The sequence below is a fragment of the Scyliorhinus canicula genome, chromosome 5 (assembly GCF_902713615.1).
Source record: "Scyliorhinus canicula chromosome 5, sScyCan1.1, whole genome shotgun sequence".
Taxonomy (NCBI): domain Eukaryota; kingdom Metazoa; phylum Chordata; class Chondrichthyes; order Carcharhiniformes; family Scyliorhinidae; genus Scyliorhinus; species Scyliorhinus canicula.
This window is the reverse complement of record NC_052150.1, coordinates 174,849,087-174,869,907: the sequence shown is the minus strand read 5'-3', so window position 1 is coordinate 174,869,907 and position 20,821 is coordinate 174,849,087. Positions and strand designations below refer to the sequence as shown.

The 20,821-nt window shown below is 51.6% G+C and overlaps 1 protein-coding gene across 1 annotated transcript in view; it reads left to right on the top strand.

Moving 5' to 3' along the window:
• c5h10orf67 (chromosome 5 C10orf67 homolog) overlaps nt 1-20,821 on the top strand; it is a 434,228-nt gene that overhangs the window by 364,094 nt on the left and 49,313 nt on the right. The window contains exons 10-11 of the mRNA XM_038796454.1: nt 9,408-9,548; nt 9,848-9,927. Of these exons, the coding sequence (XP_038652382.1) occupies nt 9,408-9,548; nt 9,848-9,927 (221 nt within the window). The remainder of the gene's footprint in view (nt 1-9,407; nt 9,549-9,847; nt 9,928-20,821) is intronic.

Sequence of the window (20,821 nt, the reverse complement as noted above, 5' to 3'; positions counted from 1 at the left end):
ACAGCTTGGCATAGCAACTGCTCGGTCCATGATCGCAAGAAACTGCAGAGTGTGGTGAACTCAGCCCAACGCATCACACAAGCTTGCCACCCTCCCATTGGTTCTGTCTACACCTCCTGCTGCCTCAGGAAGGCAGGCAGCATTGTTATAGGCCCCTCCCACCCAGACTGGAATCATCGTTGTTGGGTTGCCATATTTTTGATTCAGCACACAAGGCATCTCCGGAAGGGATGGCCCATAAACGCAGTGCTCTGCCAGGTGATGTAGGCGTGCCAAAATCTCTGTGACTGACTCCCCCCGGGTTCTTCCGGCCATATTAGGCCTGTACCTTTGAACAACTACTGATGGCTTTGGGTCATCGTGGTCCACCACGAGTGCGACCAGTTTGTCAAATATTTTGGAATCTGGGGCCGCAGGATAGGTCAGGCTTTTGTTGACGCTAAAGGTAGGGCCCACAGGCGGTCAGGATTAGCACCTGGCGATCATCCCCTAGATTGGCATTTGACCTAAAAAAAGTCACACATTCGCACCCCATACTTGGCCCAGTCCTCTCTGCTCGAGGTAAAAGCACGAGTCTCTCGAAGAGCAGCATTTTAAAATCTGTTCTGACCTTGCTCCTTCGTAGTGAGATTCAACCATGGTCTGGATGTCCAAAATCGCTGCCTGTAGTTCGGTTTTTCATCGTCATCAGTATTAATCTATAGGAGTCCCAGGGAGCCAGCAGTAAGAGTAATGTGATTTTAATCAAGGTCACATAAAGTCTGCCCATGGCAGCGAACTATTTACTCAGCACAGCCCCGTTGGGGCAACCAACATACCGGTCCCTGTCAGGTCCAGCCTTCATACTCAATTCCTATGAGCCACTGCTGGATGAGCCTCCGCCCATTTGCGGGGAACCTCGTATTCCATGAGCCCCGCATGGTATCCCCATGGGCCACATGGGTGTTATCACACCCTCCCCTCTCTGACTGAAGGCAAGCTCCCACTGACGAAATACCCTACCGTCTGACAGAATTTCCTTCTCCACTTCATTCATTCTCCTTAGGATATCTCACAATTAATCATTGCGAGCACCAATAATCTGTGGCCTGGGAGCCGAGACCATCGTGCACACTTCGCTTAGAATGATAGGCATCATCTCAATGTCAATGGCATCACCGAAGCGTGGGCCTGCTCATCAGTGAAGCCATCATGATGAACTGGGCCCCATCCCAGCCATCTCTGACCGTTGCAATCAACCAAGAATTTTCTTGACTTAACTCAGATCCCCATCACCAAATTATGGCCAGGATCTTCCAGGAGCATAGTACGGATCATCCTCATCAGGATTAAATAATTATAGGTGGTGCATCAGGATTAAAAAATAAGATTGAAAGATGAGTAGTGGCAGAGCTCGTGGAAACACAGCTGCTCCTGCGCTTCCGTCACATGACCCCTATGGGTCATTTTGATCTGCACAGAGATTGGGTGCATCAGATTGGCAAAGGTTCCTGAAAGATGAGTTAATTGAGTGTTTTGGGGATAGTTCCTAGAGCAGCACATTCTAGAGCCAACCAGCGAGCATGCTATTCTAGATCTGGAAATGTGCAACAAGATAGGATTAATTAGGACTTCATAGCAAAGGCACCCATAAGTTGCAGTGATCATAACATGATTTAATTTCACATTCAGTTCAAGGGAGAAAAGAGTGGGACTAAGACTAGTGTTTTGAAAGAAAATAAGGACATTTATGAATGTATGAGACAGAGCTGGCTAAAGTGAACTGGGAAATTAGATTAAGGGATAAGTCAGTAGAGCTGTGGTGGCAGACATTTGAGAAGATCTTTTGTAACACTCAGCCAATAATCATTCCAGTGAGAAAGAAAGACTCGAAGGGAAGCTCATTCCAGCCGTGGCTAACTAAGGAAGTTAAAAGACTGTATCAAATTTAAATAAGTGCATACAATTCCACAATGATTGTGGCAGGTTAGAAGATTGGACAGCAAAGAACTGAAAGAAACATTGGGCAGGTTCTTCGGTCACCGACGGCGTAATCAGCCGGAGAATCCTCGTTCATGACTGAATCGAGGTACACGCTGCTTTTGCGATGCTCAACAGCAAACCCCCCCCCGCGCGTGCCATACTGACAGCCTCAGGACGTTGCCTAAGGCCCACCTGCCGCTGCTCCGCCCCCAACCGGCCGAGTTCCCGATGGCGTCGCTCACGTGTGGTCTCATCCTTCGGGAACTCGGCATGGTGGCTGCGGTCTCAGTCCAGTGCCGCCACAGTGGGGGAGGGCCGATCCGCGGCAAGGGGGACTTTGCCAGGGGATGGGGGCACTGTTGGGGGGGTGGTCTGGGGCACATGAGGATAGCTTAACATCTGTTGTGGCTTAAACCTATCATAAATGAGGTTACATCCGGGCAGTAAAAATCTCAATGCAATCATGCAGAGTCAACATGGTTTTGTGAAAGGGAAATAGTGTTTGACTAATTTATTAGAGTTCTTTGCAGAAGCAACAAGAAATGTGGATGAAGGGGAACCTGTGACTTCCGGTGATGCCTATGAGGTGGACGGTAACACATAACGGGCCGAGCCTATGGAGGCTGGGTTTTCCTTGCTTGGGATGGGGGAGGGGGTGTTTGTTTGACGTTCAGGTGAGGGGAGGGTGAGGAGGGGGGAGGGATATTGCTGATGATTAAAGTTTTGTTGCTATTCTACTGATTGGAGGAAAGGATGCCGGCATCCATCTTAGGTGGGCCTGGAGCCGATGTGAGGTGTGGCTCTATCGGACTTTCTTGCGGGTGGCTGATCATGGTGGGGGGGGGGGGGCATTAGGCTGGTTACATTGAATGTGAAGGTGTTAAATGAACTAGTTAAAGGGTCCCGGGTGCTTGCTCATCTAAAGAGTTTGAAGGCGGACGTGGTCTTCTTGCAGGAGACACATCTGAAAATTTGAGATCTGACAAGGTAGCGGAAAGGGTGGGTGGGGCAAGTGTTCAACTCAAGTTTTGACTTGAGGATGAGGGGGACCACGGTGCTGATGAATAGGTGGCCAATATTTTGGTGAACCCAGGGAACAAAAGTGTGATAGTGAATGGGGTGTTGGTAGCACCCCAGTGGCCTTGGTTAACATATAGGCACCGAAGTAGGACGACATGGACTTCATCAAAGGGGTGTTTCTGGCCATCCCGGAGCTTGACTCTCATCAGTTAATCATAGTGGGGGGACTTTAACTGCTCGTTAGACCCCTGGCTAGACAGGTAGAGCCCCAAATCCTTTACAACATCGGGATGTAGCTAAGGAGTCGCAATTGTTCATGGAACGGGGGGGGAGGGTGGGTGGGCCAGTGGAGATTTAGATACCAGGGGAGAAGGAGTTTTGCTTCTTTTCGTATTGATTTCTTTCTGGTGGGAAAATCGTTACTCCCTGGGAAGATAGGGCCGTGGTACTTGGCGATAGTGATATCTGATCATGCTCCACATTATCTGGATAAGCTGTTAGAGACGGGTTGCATTCATAGACCTCTGCAGAGGTTGGACACGGGGCTGCTTACAGATGAGGTGTTGTGTGAATCATAATAATAATAATTGCGTCACAAGTAGGCTTCAATGAAGTTACTGTGAATAGCCCCTATTCGCCACATTCTGACGCCTGTTCGGGGAGGCCGGTACGGGAATTGCACCCGCGCTGCTGCCTTGTTCTGCATTACAAGTCAGCTATTTAGCCCCCTGTGCTAAACCAGCCCCAAGGAGAATATGTGTAGATTTTAATAAGAATGAGGAGGTTTCACCTTCCACGTGTTGGGGGGCACTGAAGGCGGCAATCAGGGGGGAGATCATTTTATTTAAGGCCCATAGAGATAATTCTGGAAAAGTGGAGAAGTATAGTTTGGTAGATTCCTTCGTTGAGGTGGGTCATCAATGCTCTGCTGCCCCAACGGTGGAGCTGTTAGCAGAGAGGAAGAAACTACAGATGGAATTTGAGTTAGTGTCGACAGGAAAGGCGGTGAGCCAACTTCATCGTTCACAGTTGTGGGGGGTGGTGGCATAGTGATACTGTCACTGGACTAGTAATCCAGAGACCCAGGGTTAATGATCTGGGGACCTGGGTTCAAATCCCACCACACCAAGTGGTGGAATTCAAACTCAATAAAATATCTGGAATTAAAAGTCTAATGATGACCATGAAACCATGTGGATTGTCTGGTTCACTAATGTCCTTCAGGGAAGGAAATCTGCCACCCTTACCTGGCCTGGCCTACATGTGACTCCAGACCCATAGCAATGTGGTTGTCTCTCAAATGCCCTCTGAAATGACCTAGCAAGCCACTCATTTGTATTCAACCTCTACAAAAACACAAAAAAGGAAAGAAACCGGACGGACCATCCTGCATCGAACCAGGCACTGGAAATGACAACTACAAATCCAACCCTGAACAGTCCTCCTCACGAACATCTGGGGACTTATGCCAAAGTTGGGAGAGCTGTCTCAGTCTAGTTTTTAAAAAAATTTAGAGTACCCAATTTATTTTTCCAATTAAGGGGCAATTTAGCATGGTCAATCTACCTATCTTGCATATCTTTGGGTGAAACCCACGCAGACACGGGGAGAACGTGCAAACTCCACACGGACAGTGACCCAGGGCCAGGATTCGAACCCAGGCCCTCAGCACCGTAGGCAGCAATGCTAACCATTCACAGTCTAGTTAAGCAGCAGCTTGACATAATCATCTTACAGAATCACACATTACAGTCAATGTCCCAGGCACCACTATTACCATTCCTGGGTTTGTCCTGTCTCACCGACAAGACAGACCAGCAGAGGTGGTGGCACAGTAGAATACAGTTGGGAGGGAGTTGCCCTGGGAGTCCTCAACATCGACTCTGGACCTCATGAGGTCTCATGGTTTCAGGTTAAACATGAGCAAAGAAACCTCCTGCTGATTACCACGTACCGGCCACCATCAACTGATGAATCAGTACTCCTCCATCAATGACCTCCCTTCAATCATGGGGTCAGAAGTGGGGATATTTGCGGATCACTGCAGCAGAAGAATTGTATTCAACCACAACATGCAACCTCATGGCCTAGCATATCTCCCACTCTGCTGCTGATGGCCCACAGTGCCTCATGGATGCACAGACTTGAGTTGCTAGATCTGTTCAAAGTTTGTCCCATTTAACATGGTGATAATGCCACACAACATCATGGAAGTTATCCTCAATGTGAAGACGGGCCTTTGTCTCCAAAAGGACTGTGCGGTGGTCACTTCTACTCATTTTGTCATGGACAGAAGCATCTGCAGCAGGCAGGTTGGTGAGGATGAGGGAGGTCAAGTATGTTTTACCTCTTGCTGGTTCCCTCACCACTTGCTGGAATCCCAGTCTAGCAGCTATGTCCTTTAGGACCCGGCCAACTCGGTCTGTGGTGGTACTACCGAGCCACTACTGGTGATGGACATTGAATGCCCCCACCCAGAACATATTCTGCACCCTTGCCATCCCCTCTTGTAGGAGATGGTCATTGCTTGGCACTTGTGTGGCACAAATGCAACTTGCCACTTGTCAGCCCAAGCCTGGATATTGTCCAGGTCTTTTGGACATGGACTGCTTCATTATCTGTGGAATTGCGTATGGTCCTGAACATTGCAGTCATTTGCAAACATCCCCACCTCTGACCTTATTATGGAAGGGAGGCCATTAATGAAGCAGCTGTGGATGGTTGGGCCTAGGATACTACCCTGAGGAACTCCTCCAGTGATGTCTTGGAGCTGAGATGATTGACCTCTAAGCACCACAACCATCTTCCTTTGTGCCAAGTATGACACGAACCAGCGGAGAGTTTTCCCTCTGATTCCCATTGACTCCAGTTTAGCTCGGGCTCCTTGATGCCATGCTCGGTCAAATGCTGGCTTGATGTCAAGGGCAGTCACTCTCACCTCACCTCTAGCACTCAGCTCTTTGTCCATATTTGAACCAAAGCTGTAATGAGGTCAGGAGTGACCCTGGCGGAGTGTCCGTCAGGAATGGGTTCCAGAATTTGCAGGTGAGGGACTTTGTTCTGAGGCAGATATCGTCCTTTCCTTTCCTCACCTGCCACCCAGGGGTGACAGGATAAGTTGGTGTCAAGAACAGGGGTAGGGGAAGGTGTCGGAAATTTATAAAGAACTGATGGACTGGGAGGGAGCCCAATAGGGGTAATGAAGCGTAAGTGGGAGGAAGAGTTGGGTAGGGAGCTGGAAGCTGGACTGTGGGAGGATGCCCTGAGGAGAGTTAATGCATCCTCGTTGTGCGCTAGGCTTAGCCTTATCCAGTTTAAGGTGATCCACAGGGCACATGTGACTGGCCAGGATGAGCAGATTTTTTGAAGGGGTGGGGAATAGGGGTGGGCCCACGAACCATGGTCACATGTTCTGGGCATGTCCGAAGCTTGGGGGATTCTGGCAGGGGTTTGCCGACATTATGCAGGGGTGAGTGACCTGGAAGGGTTTCTCAAGCCAGAGAAAATAAAGTTCGCCTTGAGGGGCTCTGTGGAGGAGTTTGCCCGGAGGTGACAGCCACTTATCGACTTATTGTAGTTATTGTAAATAAACTAAGTTGTTTGGAACTACTCCGTGTGGACTCCAACTTGGCCTTATAAAAATTAATGACTTGAATGACAGAACCGAATATACGGTTGCTAAATTTGCTAGGAGAGTAAGTTATGAAGAGGACAGAAGAAGGCTACAAAAAGATATGGATAGGTTAGGGTGAGTAGGCAAAAATTTGACAGATGGAGTATAACGTGTTCATTTCAGAAGAACGAAAAAGCAGCATATTATTTTAATCATTGAATTTACAGTGCAGAAGGAGGTCATTGGGCCCATCAAGATTGCAGAGCTCTGAGGTGCAGAGGGAGCTAGGTGTCCTGGTATATGAACACTAAGTGCGCGATTCTCCCAAAGGGGCACTCACAGTGCTGAGAAACACAAGGCTATTGAACACGACTCACATTGAATAAGGGGCCTGAATGGGAAACGTGCAGCCGAGGCCGCATATAGCCCTGTTTTGTACAGTGGGGAGTCAGAAATCCTCATTGCGGCACAAGATCAGGACACCATTTTGTCTTAATCTCCAAAGCCCCAAAAGAATCCCTGACCTGGGATTGTGCTAGTGTGCTAGGCTGGAACTACCAGGGTGCCCCAGTGGCATCAGAAGTGCCAGGGCACCACCCTGCTCAAAGGGCATGCAGCTGGGGGCCTCCAATCCCCTTGGAGACCCCCATGAGTGTCATTCTATCTGGTCCCCATTAGTGGGGACCAGTGCTGAACAGCACTCGCCCGTGGTCTCTGAGGCAAAGGGGTTGAATCCCAAAGCCTCAGGTACCTCGGGAATCTGCACATTAGGGTGAGGCTAACTGTCTCGTTCTGATAAGCAGATTTGCTAAAAAGTGATCCCGCCCATTGTGGGCGGGATTTACATCGTAACATCTCACAAGATTACGTTGAACCTCGCGAGGCATTGCGAGCTGCGTAGATGCAGGGAGCGGGGTCTCCCGACTTTCAACGGCTGCACTGCAACAAGCAGCTTTTCCGGCGAAGCGTGGCCGCTGGATCGCGCCCAAAATGTTAATATGCAGGCAGAATAAGTGATCCAGAAGGCAAATGGAATATAATAATAATCTTTATTGTCACAAGCTTACATTAACACTGCAATGATGTTACTGTAAAAAGCCCCGAGTCGCCACATTCCGGCTCCTGTTCGGGGATGCAGAGGGGAAATTCAGAATGTTCAATTCACCTAACAGCACATCTTTCAGGACTTGGGGGAGGAAACAGGAGGGCCCGGAGGAAACCCACGCAGACACGAGGAGAACGTGCAGACTCCACACAGACAGTGACCCAAGCCTGGAATTGAACCCAGGTCCCTGGTGCGGTGAAGCAACAATGCTAACCACTGTGCTACTATGCTACCCATATAGAATCATGAGTGGGCTTGACTGAGTGGATGATGAAAAGATGTTTCCCCTTGTGAGAGAGACTGGAATTAGGGGATTTAAAAATAAGGGGTCTCCCATTTAAGATGGAGATAAGGAGAAATGTTTTCTCTCAGAGGGCCATGAATCCACGGAATGCTCTTCCCCAGAGAGCAGTGGCGATAGGGTAATTGAATATTTTAAAGGCTGAGTTAAATAGATTCTTGATTGACAAGGGGAGCCAAAGGTTATTGGGGTTAGGAAGGAAAGTGGAGTTGAGTCCACAATCAGATCAGCGAGGATCTTATTGAATAGCAGAGCAGGCTTGAGGGGCCAAATGGCTTATGTCTGCCCCTAAATCAGACATTCATATGTTCATTGGGAAAGCAATTGCATTGTGGTATTGTTGCTGGACTAGTGATGGACAAGTAATCCAGGGGCTCATTTAGCACAGTGGGCTAAACAGCTGGCTTGTAATGCAGTACAAGGCCAGCAGCGTGGGTTCAAGTCCCGTACCGGCCTCCCCGAACAGGCAGCGGAATGTGGCGACGAGGGGATTTTCACCTTAACTTCATTGAAGCCTACTTGTGACAATAAGCAATTATTATTATTATTATTATTATTAATAATCCAGAGACCCAGCATAATGCTCTGGTGACCTGGGTTTGAATCCCACCACAACAGATGGTGACAATAATTCAATGAAAATCTGGAATTAAAAGTCCATTGTCTATTATCAATTGTTGTAAAAAACCATCTGTATCACTAATATCCTTTAGGGCCATCCTTACCTGGTCTACATGTGACTCCAGATCCATGGCAATGCGGTTGACTCTTAAAATGCACTCAGTTAAAGGCAATTAAGAATGGTCAGCAAATGCACAGGAATGCCATCATCTGCAAGTTCCCCTAATGTTACAAAGCCTTCTCTGCCACTCATGCATTATACCGTGGGCAGCATGGTAGCATAGTGGTTAGCACAAATGTTTCACAGCTCCAGGGTCCCAGGTTCAATTCCCGGCTTGGGTCACTGTCTGTGTGGAGTCTGCACGTTCTCCCCGTGTGTGCGTGGGTTTCCTCCGGGTGCTCCGGTTTCCTCCCACAGTCCAAAGATGTGCAGGTTAGGTGAATTGGCCATTCTAAATTGCCCTTAGGGTCCAAATTGCCCTTAGTGTTAGGTGGGGTTACTGGGTTATGGGGATAGGGTGGAGGTATGGGCTTGGGTAGGGTGCTCTTTCCAAGAGCCGGTGCAGACTCGATGGGCTGAATGGCCTCCTTCTTCACTGTAAATTCTATGAAATTCTATAAGTAAATGGAGCATTACAACCCATGTTTCCTTTTGTATACTGTATCAATTGATTAACAGTAGCACATTGTATAACTCCTTGCCCTGCAATGATAGCTAATTTTGGTTCTCCATCAGAATAATTCTGAGTTCACTATTTCACTGTCCACTCTTTCCTTCAATACAGATGGAAGAGCAGGAGCGTGCTGCTAAAGAGCTAGAAGTAACCTTAAAACAAAAGGAATCTCAATTGGCTCAACAGATAGAAATCTCTTCATTGCAGAAAATTGCGAGCACAGAGGTGGAAGTTTGCGCAGTGGTGGAAGAGGTAAAGAAACATATAATTGATATTAATAGATTTGATAGGGTTTGGTTTAGGAATAAAGGGGAGACATTTCCAATGTGTACTGCATGACAAGTGTATTGAAAAATAAGTTTCCATTTCTGTTACAGAAGTATGCAGAGAAAATATTCTCTCCAAATGCCTTTGTAAATCCAGTCATTATGTGTGTGCTTTAATATTACTAATTTTACAAAAATGAAAATTTATAGATGTAGTTTGCAAACATTTAAAATAAATTGTTAGAAAACAATTGTTTTGATTTTCAAATGTTTTCACATGTTCAGCCTAGTAGCACAGACAAAGCCATTACAGATACCGGAAAACTCAAGGAGAAAGAGAAACTTCAAAATCAACACATAGAGAGGTATGTAAACTGATACGTGATGAATGCAGCTCAGTAGGACAGCACATTGAAGCCTCAGCATCAAATGTTAAGATTTGTTTCACTTTTTCATCCATATGGCAAGCAACCATTTTTGGTCATATTGCCGTGTCAACTACTGAGCAGAGACTTAAGCCTACACTTTTGTGGAATTAGGCTGGCTTCAAAGGAATTTAAATGTGCTCAGGCCCGATTCCAGGATTCCCAGCGCAGCCTGCCCCCATTCCCAGCAATCTTTGCCAGCACAGGATAAGGGTGCCGGTCACGAGCGCACATATTGCACTTCGAACTTGCCCAACTTCATTCTGAATTTAGGCCGCCTCCATGCCCCTTCCATGACCCAAGATCTGGATATTTTTCCCACAATGGAAAGTTTTAAAATGCTGAGGGGAAAAGAAAACACTCATTCAGAAATTTATTTAAAACACTACTGTTTTTACAACCCTATAAAAGTGTTAATCAGACAGAGCTATTATAGTATCAATAAACATATATAACTTAAACTTGAGTCAATTTTCAATACAAAATTGCTTTATCACGATCAGGAACAGGGTCATCAGATTCATATATGGGGTGGGAAAAACGATTGGGCGGAGATCGGTTCCAACGGCAAAATCGTGTGTGTGCTGATTTCACGCGAAATCACAGTTCTCCATCGCCTCGACAGTGGCGTCAGTGCATTTCAGAAGTCACATAAAGCAGACGCATTTGCATATCATTAGTGGGCCCGACCCAATATTTCTCAGGGCCTCCACAATTCTCCGCCTCCAATGGGCCAAATTCCTGACATCGAAGTTTACTTGTGCTGTGGCCGTGGCCGAAGAGGGAGAGAGAGGAGGTGGCACATGGAGAGGTGCGACCGTGGGCTGCTGGCCTGGACACTGGCCGGGCTGGCAGTAGTGGGGTGGTGGAGGGGGGCCTGCCAGGGCCAGTGGAGATGGGTGACAGGGGAACGGGCCATGTGGCCAGGGTGACCCCCTATGGGACTGGGGCAGTGTCCATGCACAGATTTCCATTGCTGCAGCTTGCAAGGTAGCCATCTTGCTGCACACCCCACTGACCACCCACCTTGGCCCCTGGTTCTGCAGAGTGACACTGGTCATATGGGTGCCCCCACTCCACCACCCCAGCCCCCACCTTCAACCCCACCATTCCCTTCCCCCTGGCCACCACCCGCCGGTGGGCCATCACGCGGCCCACTCAAGGGCAATGCGCACAGTAGCCCCTATAGGGGGGCACCAGATGGGGGAACACTCTACAATTGCTAGCATGTTTGGGGCTGGTTTATCACACTGGGCTAAATTGCTGGCTTTTAAAGCAGACCAAGGCAGGCCAGCAGCACAGTTCAATTCCCGTACCAGCCTCCCCGAACAGGTGCCGGAATGTGGCGACTAGGGGCTTTTCACAGTAACTTCATTGAAGCCTACTCGTGCAATAAGCAATTTTAATTTCACTTCATTTCATTCATTTTCATTCATTTAATTTCATTTCATGTTTGAGGCGCCCCCCGGCTAGGGGGTTGGCTCCTGGGTGACAGGGGTTATCCACTGCAGTCGTAGTTGATAACATCTATCCGGAGGCCACAGACCGATGCGACAAATGACTACAACAACGCCCAAGTGGTGACCAGGGATCTGATCGAGAACTGCTTCGGCCTCCTGAAGATGCGGTTCAGGTGCCTGGACTGCTCTGGAGGGACCCTCCAGTATGACGCTGAGAGGGTCGCCTGCATCATGACAACATTGCCGAGCGCGGTCGCAGCCAACCAGCTGGCGACCCGACATTCAGAACGGGAAGCCTGTGAAGCCTCGTTAAGGGGGCCAATTAACGTTGGATAGTATTGCCGGCCTCGCCGGACTGAGAGCCGGGAAACATGTGGCAATTCCCGCTCGCTACGGAACTTGGAAACGTTTCCGGAAGATCGCGCCCTTAGTCTCAGGCACAAAATTCCACCGCTGATCTTGGATTTAAACGGGGTGGCAGTGATTTCTTTCTTTAATTTAGAGTACCCACTAATTTTTTTCTAATTATGCAGCAATTCAGCGTGACCAATCCACCTACCCTGCACATCATTTTGGGTTGTGGGGATGGAACCCACGCAGACACGGGGAGAATGTACAAACTCCACACGGTCAGTGGCCCAGGGTCAGGATTGAACCCAGGTCCTCGGCACCGTGAGGCAGCAGTGCTAACCACTGGGCCACCGTGCCACCCTCGGGCAGTGATTTAACAAAACAAACATTCTCAGGGTGGACGGGGGGATTGAATCTTGGCCGTTGTGGGGGAATGGGCGTAGGGTTTGCTTCTCGCAGGCTTTTGTTGGCCTTCGTTATCATGGTGTTCTTGGTCTCCAAGTGGTCTGGCTCTTGGTGTGGACCTTGCATATCTCAGATAGCCGTTCCTGGGGTTTAGTGATGGTTCCTCAGAGAGATTGCCTTTCTGGAGTGGCAGTTGGAAGTGGGTGGAAGCGGGGAAATTCACAGGGTCAGCACAGGGGGCGACTGCGAGGTCCCAAGATGAGGTTCGGTGACACGTCATGTTGGATGGGCAATATGGGGGACTCTGGAATATGGTGGTGATTAGTTTCATGAGCACAAGAGGACCCTGACACAGAAGGGATGAAGAGGCAAATCACATTTATCCCCCCACCCTCAGGCTGCAAGGGACAGCTGCAGGGCATGGGCAGTGCGGAAGGGCACTGCCTATGGTCCTGGAGTCCAGGCTATCAGACGTGTTATCATGGGTAGCTGGCTGTTCAAGATGGAAGGCTCGAGTGATCCATTACCCATGAGAGCTGGGGGAATGAAGTTTAAAGTTAAGGATCAAGTTGAGTGCAATTTGGAGCCTTGAAATTAATCAGGTGAGCCTCACCTGCCACAGGAGAAAGCCACTTCCCTAATAACATCCCTGACGCAGTCAATCATGTCCATCAAGTAGATATTGTAATGCATGATTCTGCCACTGATTGGTGCCCACTAGTTCACTCTTTGGGAGCTGAGCCCCCCAAGCATTGAACTCCATGACTTGCACTCTCAATAAGAGAGAGTTGACACGGGTTTGGCCCCCAATGCAAGGAGCAACGGTAACAGAGCCCAGCAATCAGCCCTGAAAGGTGAATCGTGGCACTGTTTCAGCCCCCTGGGAAATCAGTACACAGGTCAATTCAATGTATGCATGTGCCCTCAATCCTCATCCTTGGGGGGGTTCTGCGAGCCACTAAGCCTATCCAAGGTAGATGCCCATCTGTCACGCGGAATTGGGAGAGTCTCATGTAAGGACATGGCCATCGTGTGTGAGAGTAAGGGAGTGAAGCACATTGGAAATACGCTCACGTAAAAGAATGTGCACGGGTGAAAGTCCCATGTCTTGATAAGGCAGTGGCTCAGGGCATTGACAGAACTCCTCATTGCTCACAGGTATGTTTCCTCCTTTTCAATTCTTGGAGTGTGAAGATGATGGAGCCAGTAGACTTGGCTGTGCTTTTGATTCCAGTGGAACAGGAGAGAGATCATCAACATGCGGCTGAACGTGGACAGGACCAGAGGAGGGAGTGACAGGGCCCACTGAGTTGGGGGTAGGTCCATACATTGAGGTGGCTCAGGGGAGACATTACCAGATATGGGTGTACCAGAGGAGAACAACATACCTCAGGCTGATGGAAATCCAGTGCTGGAGATTACGGTGTGTGTCCAGAGGGAGGATGGACCACCTGTGCCAAGTCATGCAGGAGTTGGCGCCACATTGGCCAGAAGGTCACCCATTGCCTGTGGTCCTGAAAGTCATAACTGCATTGAACCTTTATGCCAGCGGCTCATTTCAGGACAGCACTCTGTGGCATCTCCCAGACCACCACACATAATTGCATAAAGGAGGTGACTGATGTGTTATTTACTAGGGCTCACAACTACATCAATTTTGACCGGGACCAGGCTAGCCAGGGCCATGGGCTTTGCCCACATAGCTGGCCTGCCCCAAGTGCAGGGTCTGATTGACCAGGATTACCTCAGCATGACTGCGTCATTACGTGGCAGGGGGAGGGGGGGTGGTGGCGGTGACACAACCAATCAGCTGCCATCCTTTCAGAGGAGAGGGAAGAATAGCCGGAGTTGCGCTTCCAGCCTAAACAGTGCGGTAAACATGCTGTCATTAAATGAGGCATTTTAATGGTACATGATGTGACTTTTAATACATTTAATGGTGCTAACATTGGTGATTAATCTCCCATTCCCACGCTGTGAATATAATCTCTTAACCTTCCTTACCTTACCGCCACATCTCACCTTGGTAAGCATCCCCTAGAGGCCCATGAACTTGAGTGTCCAGGCCTGTTTTCAGGTAGCAAGGGTGTTGTAGTGCTTCCCTCCTCGGTGTGTGGCACTGGAGGTGTCTCAATAACAGGAAGTGGGGAGTAAGATGGCTGGACACCCCCAGGGACTCCTGGGTGGACGGCCCCAGGTTGTTCACCTGCCGATCTTCCTCCCTGTGGGTGCCTGTAGGCCCCTGGGCTATTGCATGGGACGGAGGGGCAGCTGAAGTGAGATTCAGAAGCCCGGCCATTCTCTGATGCTGACATTAGTGGATTCCCACAAGTGCCGGCACCATGCAGTTGATGTCCTAAACCATTCAGCTCATGCCATCAGCCAATGAGCACATGACCTGAGCCACTGCGCGGACATCCTCCAGCATGGATTGCATATCCTGCATCAGGGTCTCCACTGCGGACACAGTACTGCTCTGGCTGCTTCAGAGTGCCGACACCCTCTCCTCGGGCAGAATGCGATGGGACTCCTCCAGTTGGTCTTGTAGTTCGAGGAGGGTTGCTGACATCTCTTCTTGATATTCACAACTCTGCCTTTGCAGTTCCAGCAGCTGTGGGACGACTGACCTCAGCGGAATCCTGGGCTGCAGCGCCCCTCTAGTGCTGGATTCCTGGTATGTCCCTGCCTCTGCTTGGTGTAGATCATCCACTGCCCCTCCAGTGCTGGATTCCTGGGATGTTCCTGCCTCCGCCTGGTGTAGATCATCCACTTCCCTCCAGTGCTGGATTCCTGGTATGTCCCTGCCTCCGCTTGGTGTGGATCATCAGCTGTGAGGTGCTGACCAGTGAGTGACCCAGATGCCTGGTTACTAGATGCCAGATGCCTGGGAATACCCACCAAGGTGCGAGTACCTGCACTGGTGGAGGGTGCACGTGACCGTTGTGACGCCTCTTCGATGATATTCTCCAAGACATTTCCCTGGAGCTGCTCAACTCCATCATGTCCAGAGGGCGAGACCCGGGCTAGTTGATTGATTGACCTTCAAAGGAAATGAGATGCCACTAGTGCATGACAAGGACATAAGGCTAGCAGAATCTGAACTCTCATGAAGATGGTGCAATGGCTGGATTTATTGAGAGTTCTCACATTTGTCTCATACCCCCACCATGCCCACAACACAGGTGCGGTCCGACTTCCGGTGGCAGCGATGCGGAGCTAAGCCACATGTTTGGCAGCTCCCGCTTTTTTTGGAATTTCAGGCTCTTTTAAGAGCCCGCAATGGCGCTTTTTTAAACTTTTCCCCGGGGGGGGGAAACACAGCCCAGCGACTGGTGGATGGACTGGACTCGCAGTGGAGCGGTCCAAAAGTCGGCTCTACAGCAGAGGAAGGCAAGAGGCAGAAAAGGCAAGATGGCGGCGGGCGGGGAAGCAGCAGCAGCGTGGCAGCAGTGGGCACAGGAGCAGCAGGAGCTGCTTCAGCGCTCCTTCAAGGAGCTTAAAGCTGAGATCTTGGAGCCGTTTAAGGCCTCGCTGGACAAGCTGGTGGCGACTCAGACGGCCCAGACCGTGGAGATTTGGGAGCTGCAGCAAAAGGCTTCGGACAACGAGGATGAGCTTTTGGGCCTGGCAGTGAAAGTGGAGTCGCACGAGGCGCTGCACAAGAAATGGCTGGCGAGGATGGAGGAGATGGAGAACCGCTCCCGCCGGAAGAATCTGCAGATTTTGGGCTTCTCGGGGGGGGCTGGAAGGCTCGGATTTGTGGTCCTAATGTTGAACTCGCTGATGGGTGCGGGGTTGTTTCATGGTTCCCTGGAGCTGGAGGGCGCCCATCGAGTGCTGCAGCGGAAGCCGAGGCCGAACGAGCCGCCCAGGGCGGTACTGGTCCGTTTTCACCGCTTGGTCGACCAGGAGTGCGTGTTGAGATGGGCGAAGAAGGAGAGGAGCAGCAGGTGGGAGAACACGGACGTTAGGATTTATCAGGACTGGAGCGCGGAGGTGGCGAAGAGAAGGGCTGGCTTCAATCGAGCGAAGGGAGTGCTTCATAGGAAGGGGGTGAAGTGTGGCCTTCTACAGCCGGCTCGCCTCTGGGTCACTTACAAGATCCGCCAGCTCTATTTTGACTCTCCGGTGGAGGCCTGGGCTTTTGTCCAGGCAGAGAACTTGGACTCGAACTGAGGACAGTGGGGCTGGGGAAAAATGTACTTTGTTTGGAGGCTTTGCCCTCCTGGGTATCCTGTCGTTTATATTGGCTGTGTTTGCTGATTGATGTTGCCTGTTCGTTTTCGCTATTTTGTTTCTTTCGGGGTTGTTTTCTGGGCTGTTGTTTATTTACTGTGGTGTTTTTGTTTTGTTTTGTCCACTGGTGGGTTGGGGAGTAGTTTGGTGTCCCGATGGGTCATGTGTCCGTCTTTTTCCCGCGTGTTGGGTTGAGGGGCGGAGCTCGGCTTTCTTCCCGCGCCGGAAGAATTGAGGGCGGGGCCGGCGCTGGTAGGGAGGGATTGGTGGCTGTGTTGCGTCGGGGGGGGGGGGGGCTCGTGGTTATGGCGGGAGTAGCTGGGGTCAGCAGAAGTCAGCTGACTCACGGAAGCACAATGTTACGGGTAACGCAGCTAGGGGGGGCCCTAGCTTGGGGTGATGGTGGGGGGGGTTTGGGGGGGAGGAAGAAGGGGGGGGTACCGGGTTGTTGTTGCAGGGACTGTGAGGGAATGGATGGTGATCGGGGGGTTGGGAGGGGGGTCTGCCGCCGTGGGGAGCGGGCTTGGGGGTTTCCCTGGGCATGTGGCGGGTTGAGGAAGAGCATTGGCTGATCGGCGTAGGGGGAGGGGGATGGCCCCCCGGGTTCGGCTGGTCACATGGAACGTGAGGGGGCTGAATGGTCCAGTGAAGCGATCCCGGGTCTTGGCTCACTTGAGGGGGTTGGGAGCGGATGTGGCTATGCTCCAGGAGACGCACCTCCGGGTTACGGATCAGATGAGGCTAATAAAAAGTTGGGTGGGACAGGTGTTTCACTCGGGGCTTGATGCGAAGAACCGTGGGGTGGCAATTTTGGTCGGTAAAGCCTGTCGTTCGTTGCGTCCAAAGTGGTGGCGGATAGTGCAGGTAGATATGTGATGGTGAGTGGGAGACTTCAGGGGGAGCGGGTGGTCTTGGTTAATGTTTATGCTCCCAACTGGGACAACGCGGGCTTCATGCGGCGAATGCTAGGCCTGATCCCGGACCTGGAGACAGGGGGATTGACCCTGGATGGGGACTTTAACACGGTGCTGGATCCGGCTCTGGATCGCTCGAAGTCTAGGACGGGCAGGAGGCCGGCAGCGGCCTCGGTGCTGAGAGGGTTCATGGACCAGATGGGGGGGTGGAGGGGGGGGTGGATACTTGGAGGTTTTTGGAGCCAGGGGGGTTAGGGAGTTCTCCTTTTTCTCCCATGTTCATAAGGCGTACTCCCGGATTGATTTTTTTGTGCTTAGCAGGGCGTTATTTCCGAGAGTAGTGGGGGCGGAGTATTCGGCGATAGCCATTTCTGATCATGCCCCACATTTAGTGGATCTGGAGCTGGGAGAGGGGAAGGATCAGCACCCACTGTGGAGGCTGGATGTGGGGCTTTTGGTAGAGGAGGAAGTGTGCGGGCGATCCGTAGGGGCATAGAGGGGTATCTAGAAACCAATGATAACGGGGAGGTGCAAGTTGGGGTGGTTTGGGAAGCGCTAAAGGCAGTAGTCAGAGGGGAGCTGATATCTATCCGGGCGCACAGGGAGAGGAGGGAGAGGGCCGAGAGGGAGAGGCTGGTGGAAGAAATGGTAAGGGTGGATAGGAGGTATGCAGACACCCCGGAGGAGGGGCTTTTGAGGAAGCGGCGCAATCTCCAAGCGGAATTTGACATTTTAACCACCCGGAAGGCGGAGGCGCAGTGGAGGAGGGCGCAGGGGGCGGTATGTGAGTACGGGGAGAAGGCAAGTCAGATGTTGGCTCACTAATTCCGGAAGTGGAAGGCAGCTAGAGAAATTTGTGGAGCCACGGATGCAGGAGGGAACTTGGTGCAGGGTGGAAAGGACATCAATGGGGTGTTCAGATCCTTTTACGAGGGGCTGTACCGGGCGGTGCCCCCCAGGGAAGCAGGTGGGCTGGACTGCTTTTTGGATAGGCTGGAGTTCCCAAGAGTAGGGACGAGCGGGTGGAGGGTTTGGGGGCCCCAGTCGAGTTGGAGGAGCTGGTGGAGGCGTTGGGAAGTATGCAGACAGGGAAAGCGCCGGGGCCTGACGGGTTCCCAGTGGAATTGTACAAGAAATTTTCAGATTTGCTGGGCCCTCTGCTTGTGAGGACCATGAATGAGGCTAGGGAGGGGGGGGGCTCTGCCCCCAACGATGTCCAGGGCAATTATCTCTTTGCTCCTGAAGCGGGATAAGGACCCCTTCAGTGTGGGTCTTACAGGCCGATCTCGCTCCTTAATGTAGATGTCAAGTTGTTGGCAAAGGTGCTGTCCAGGTGGGTGGAGGATGTGGTCCCGACGGTGATTCATGAGGATCAAACGGGGTTTGTAAAGGGGAGACAACTGAATGCCAATGTGCGGAGGCTCCTTAATGTCATGATGATGGCGCCAGCGGCTGGGGAGTCAGAAATAGTGGAGTCCATGGATGCGGAGAAAGCTTTCGATAGGGTGGAGTGGAGTTACCTGTGGGAAGTGTTGCGGAGGTTTGGGTTTGGTGAGGGGTTCATCAGCTGGGTGAGGTTGCTGTACAGCTCCCCGGTGGCGAGGGTGATGACGAATGGGAGGAGGTCGGTGGACTTTCGGCTTTCCAGGGGGACGATGAAGGGGTGCCCCTTGTCTCCCCTGCTCTTTGCGTTAGCGATTGAGCCCCTGGCCATGGCGCTGAGGGGCTCGAAGAGTTGGAGGGGGATTGTGCGGGGGAGGGGAGGAGCACCGGTTGTCGCTGTACGCTGTTATATGTCGCGGATCCGGCTGAGGTGCTGAAGATACATGAGGAGTTTGGGGACTTTTCGGGCTATGTGGGGAAAAGTGAGCTGTTTGTTCTGCACCTGGGGGATCAGGAGAGGGAGATAGGTGAACTCCCATTGAAGAGGGCTGAGAGGAGCTTTAGGTATCTTGGGGTCCAGATGGCTAGGACCTGGGGGGCCATGCATAGGCTTAACTTTTCGAGGCTGGTGGGGCAGATGGAGGAGGAGTTTAGGAGGTGGGACGCGCTACCGCTTTCGTTGGCGGGCAGGATCCAGTCGATTAAGATGACGGTTCTCCCGAGGTTTTTGTTTCTTTTCCAGTTTCTCCCCATATTGATCCCAAAGGCTTTTTTCAGAAGGGTCAATAAGATTCTGGGGATCGTGTGGGCGCAGAAGGCCCCGAGAGTAAGGAGGGTATTTTTGGAGCGAAGAAGGGAGGTAGGGGGCCTGGCGCTGCCCAACCTGTATGGATATTATTGGGCGGCGAACGTGGCGATGATTTGCAGGTGGGTGACGGAAGGGGAGGGTGACGCATGGAAGAGATTGGAGGTGGCGTCCTGTGCGGGTACGTGTCTGGAAGCTTTGGTGACGGCTCCAATTCCACTCCCCCGGTAAAGTACTCTACGAGTCCGGTGGTGGTTGCATCCCTTAAATTCTGGAGACAGTGGAGGCGGCATAGGGGGGAAGTGAAGGCCTCAGTTTGGGCCCCGTTACGGGGCAATCACCGTTTTGCGCCGGGGAGAACGGGTGAGGGATTCGGGAGTTGGCACAGGGCAGGCATCAGACAGTTTGGGGACCTCTTCCTGGATGGGAAGTTCGAGACTCTGGAGGAGCTGGTGGGGAAGTGGAACCTCCCCCCGGGAACACTTTTAGATATATGCAGGTCAGGGCATTTGTTAAGAGGCAGGTGGCGGAGTTTCCGCAGCTGCCGCCAAGGGGGGTGCAGGACAGGGTGCTTTCTTGGACGTGGGTCGGTGAAGGAAAGATCTCGGATATTTACCAGCTGATGCAGGAGGAGGAGGAGGCCTCAGTAGAAGAGCTCAAAGCGAAGTTGGAGGAAGAGCTAAGGGAAGAGATTGAAGATGGAACGTGGTCAGACGCCCTGGAGAGGGTGAATTCCTCCTCCTCTTGTGCACAGCTCAGCCTAATTCAGCTGAAGGTGCTGCATAGGGCTCACATGACAGGGGCAAGGATGAGCCGGTTCTTCGGAGGGGAAGACAAGTGCAGGAGGTGTTCGGGAGGCCCGGCGAACCACACCCATATGTTCTGGGCTTGTCCGGCCTTGGAGAGGTTTTGGAAGGGGGTGGCGGGCCTTTGTCAGAAGTGGTCGGCTCTAGGGTCAAGCCGGGCTGGGGGCTCGCGATCTTTGGGGTAGCTTCGGAGCCGGGAGTGCAGGAGGCGAGAGAGGCCGGCATTCTGGCCTATGCGTCTCTAGTAGCCCGGCGCAGGATTCTGTTACAGTGGAGGGATACACGGCCCCCGAGTTCGGAGGCCTGGATCAACGACATGGCTGAGTTCATCAAGTTGGAGAGGACAGCGCCGGCCCTAGAGTTGCTGGCGCCCCGGGCAAGCTGAACTTCAGCGCCCTTCGGGGGGGGGGGGGGGGGGCGGAGCCGGGGGGGGGGGGGTGGAGCCGAGTTGGGGGGGGGCGGAGCCGAGTGGGG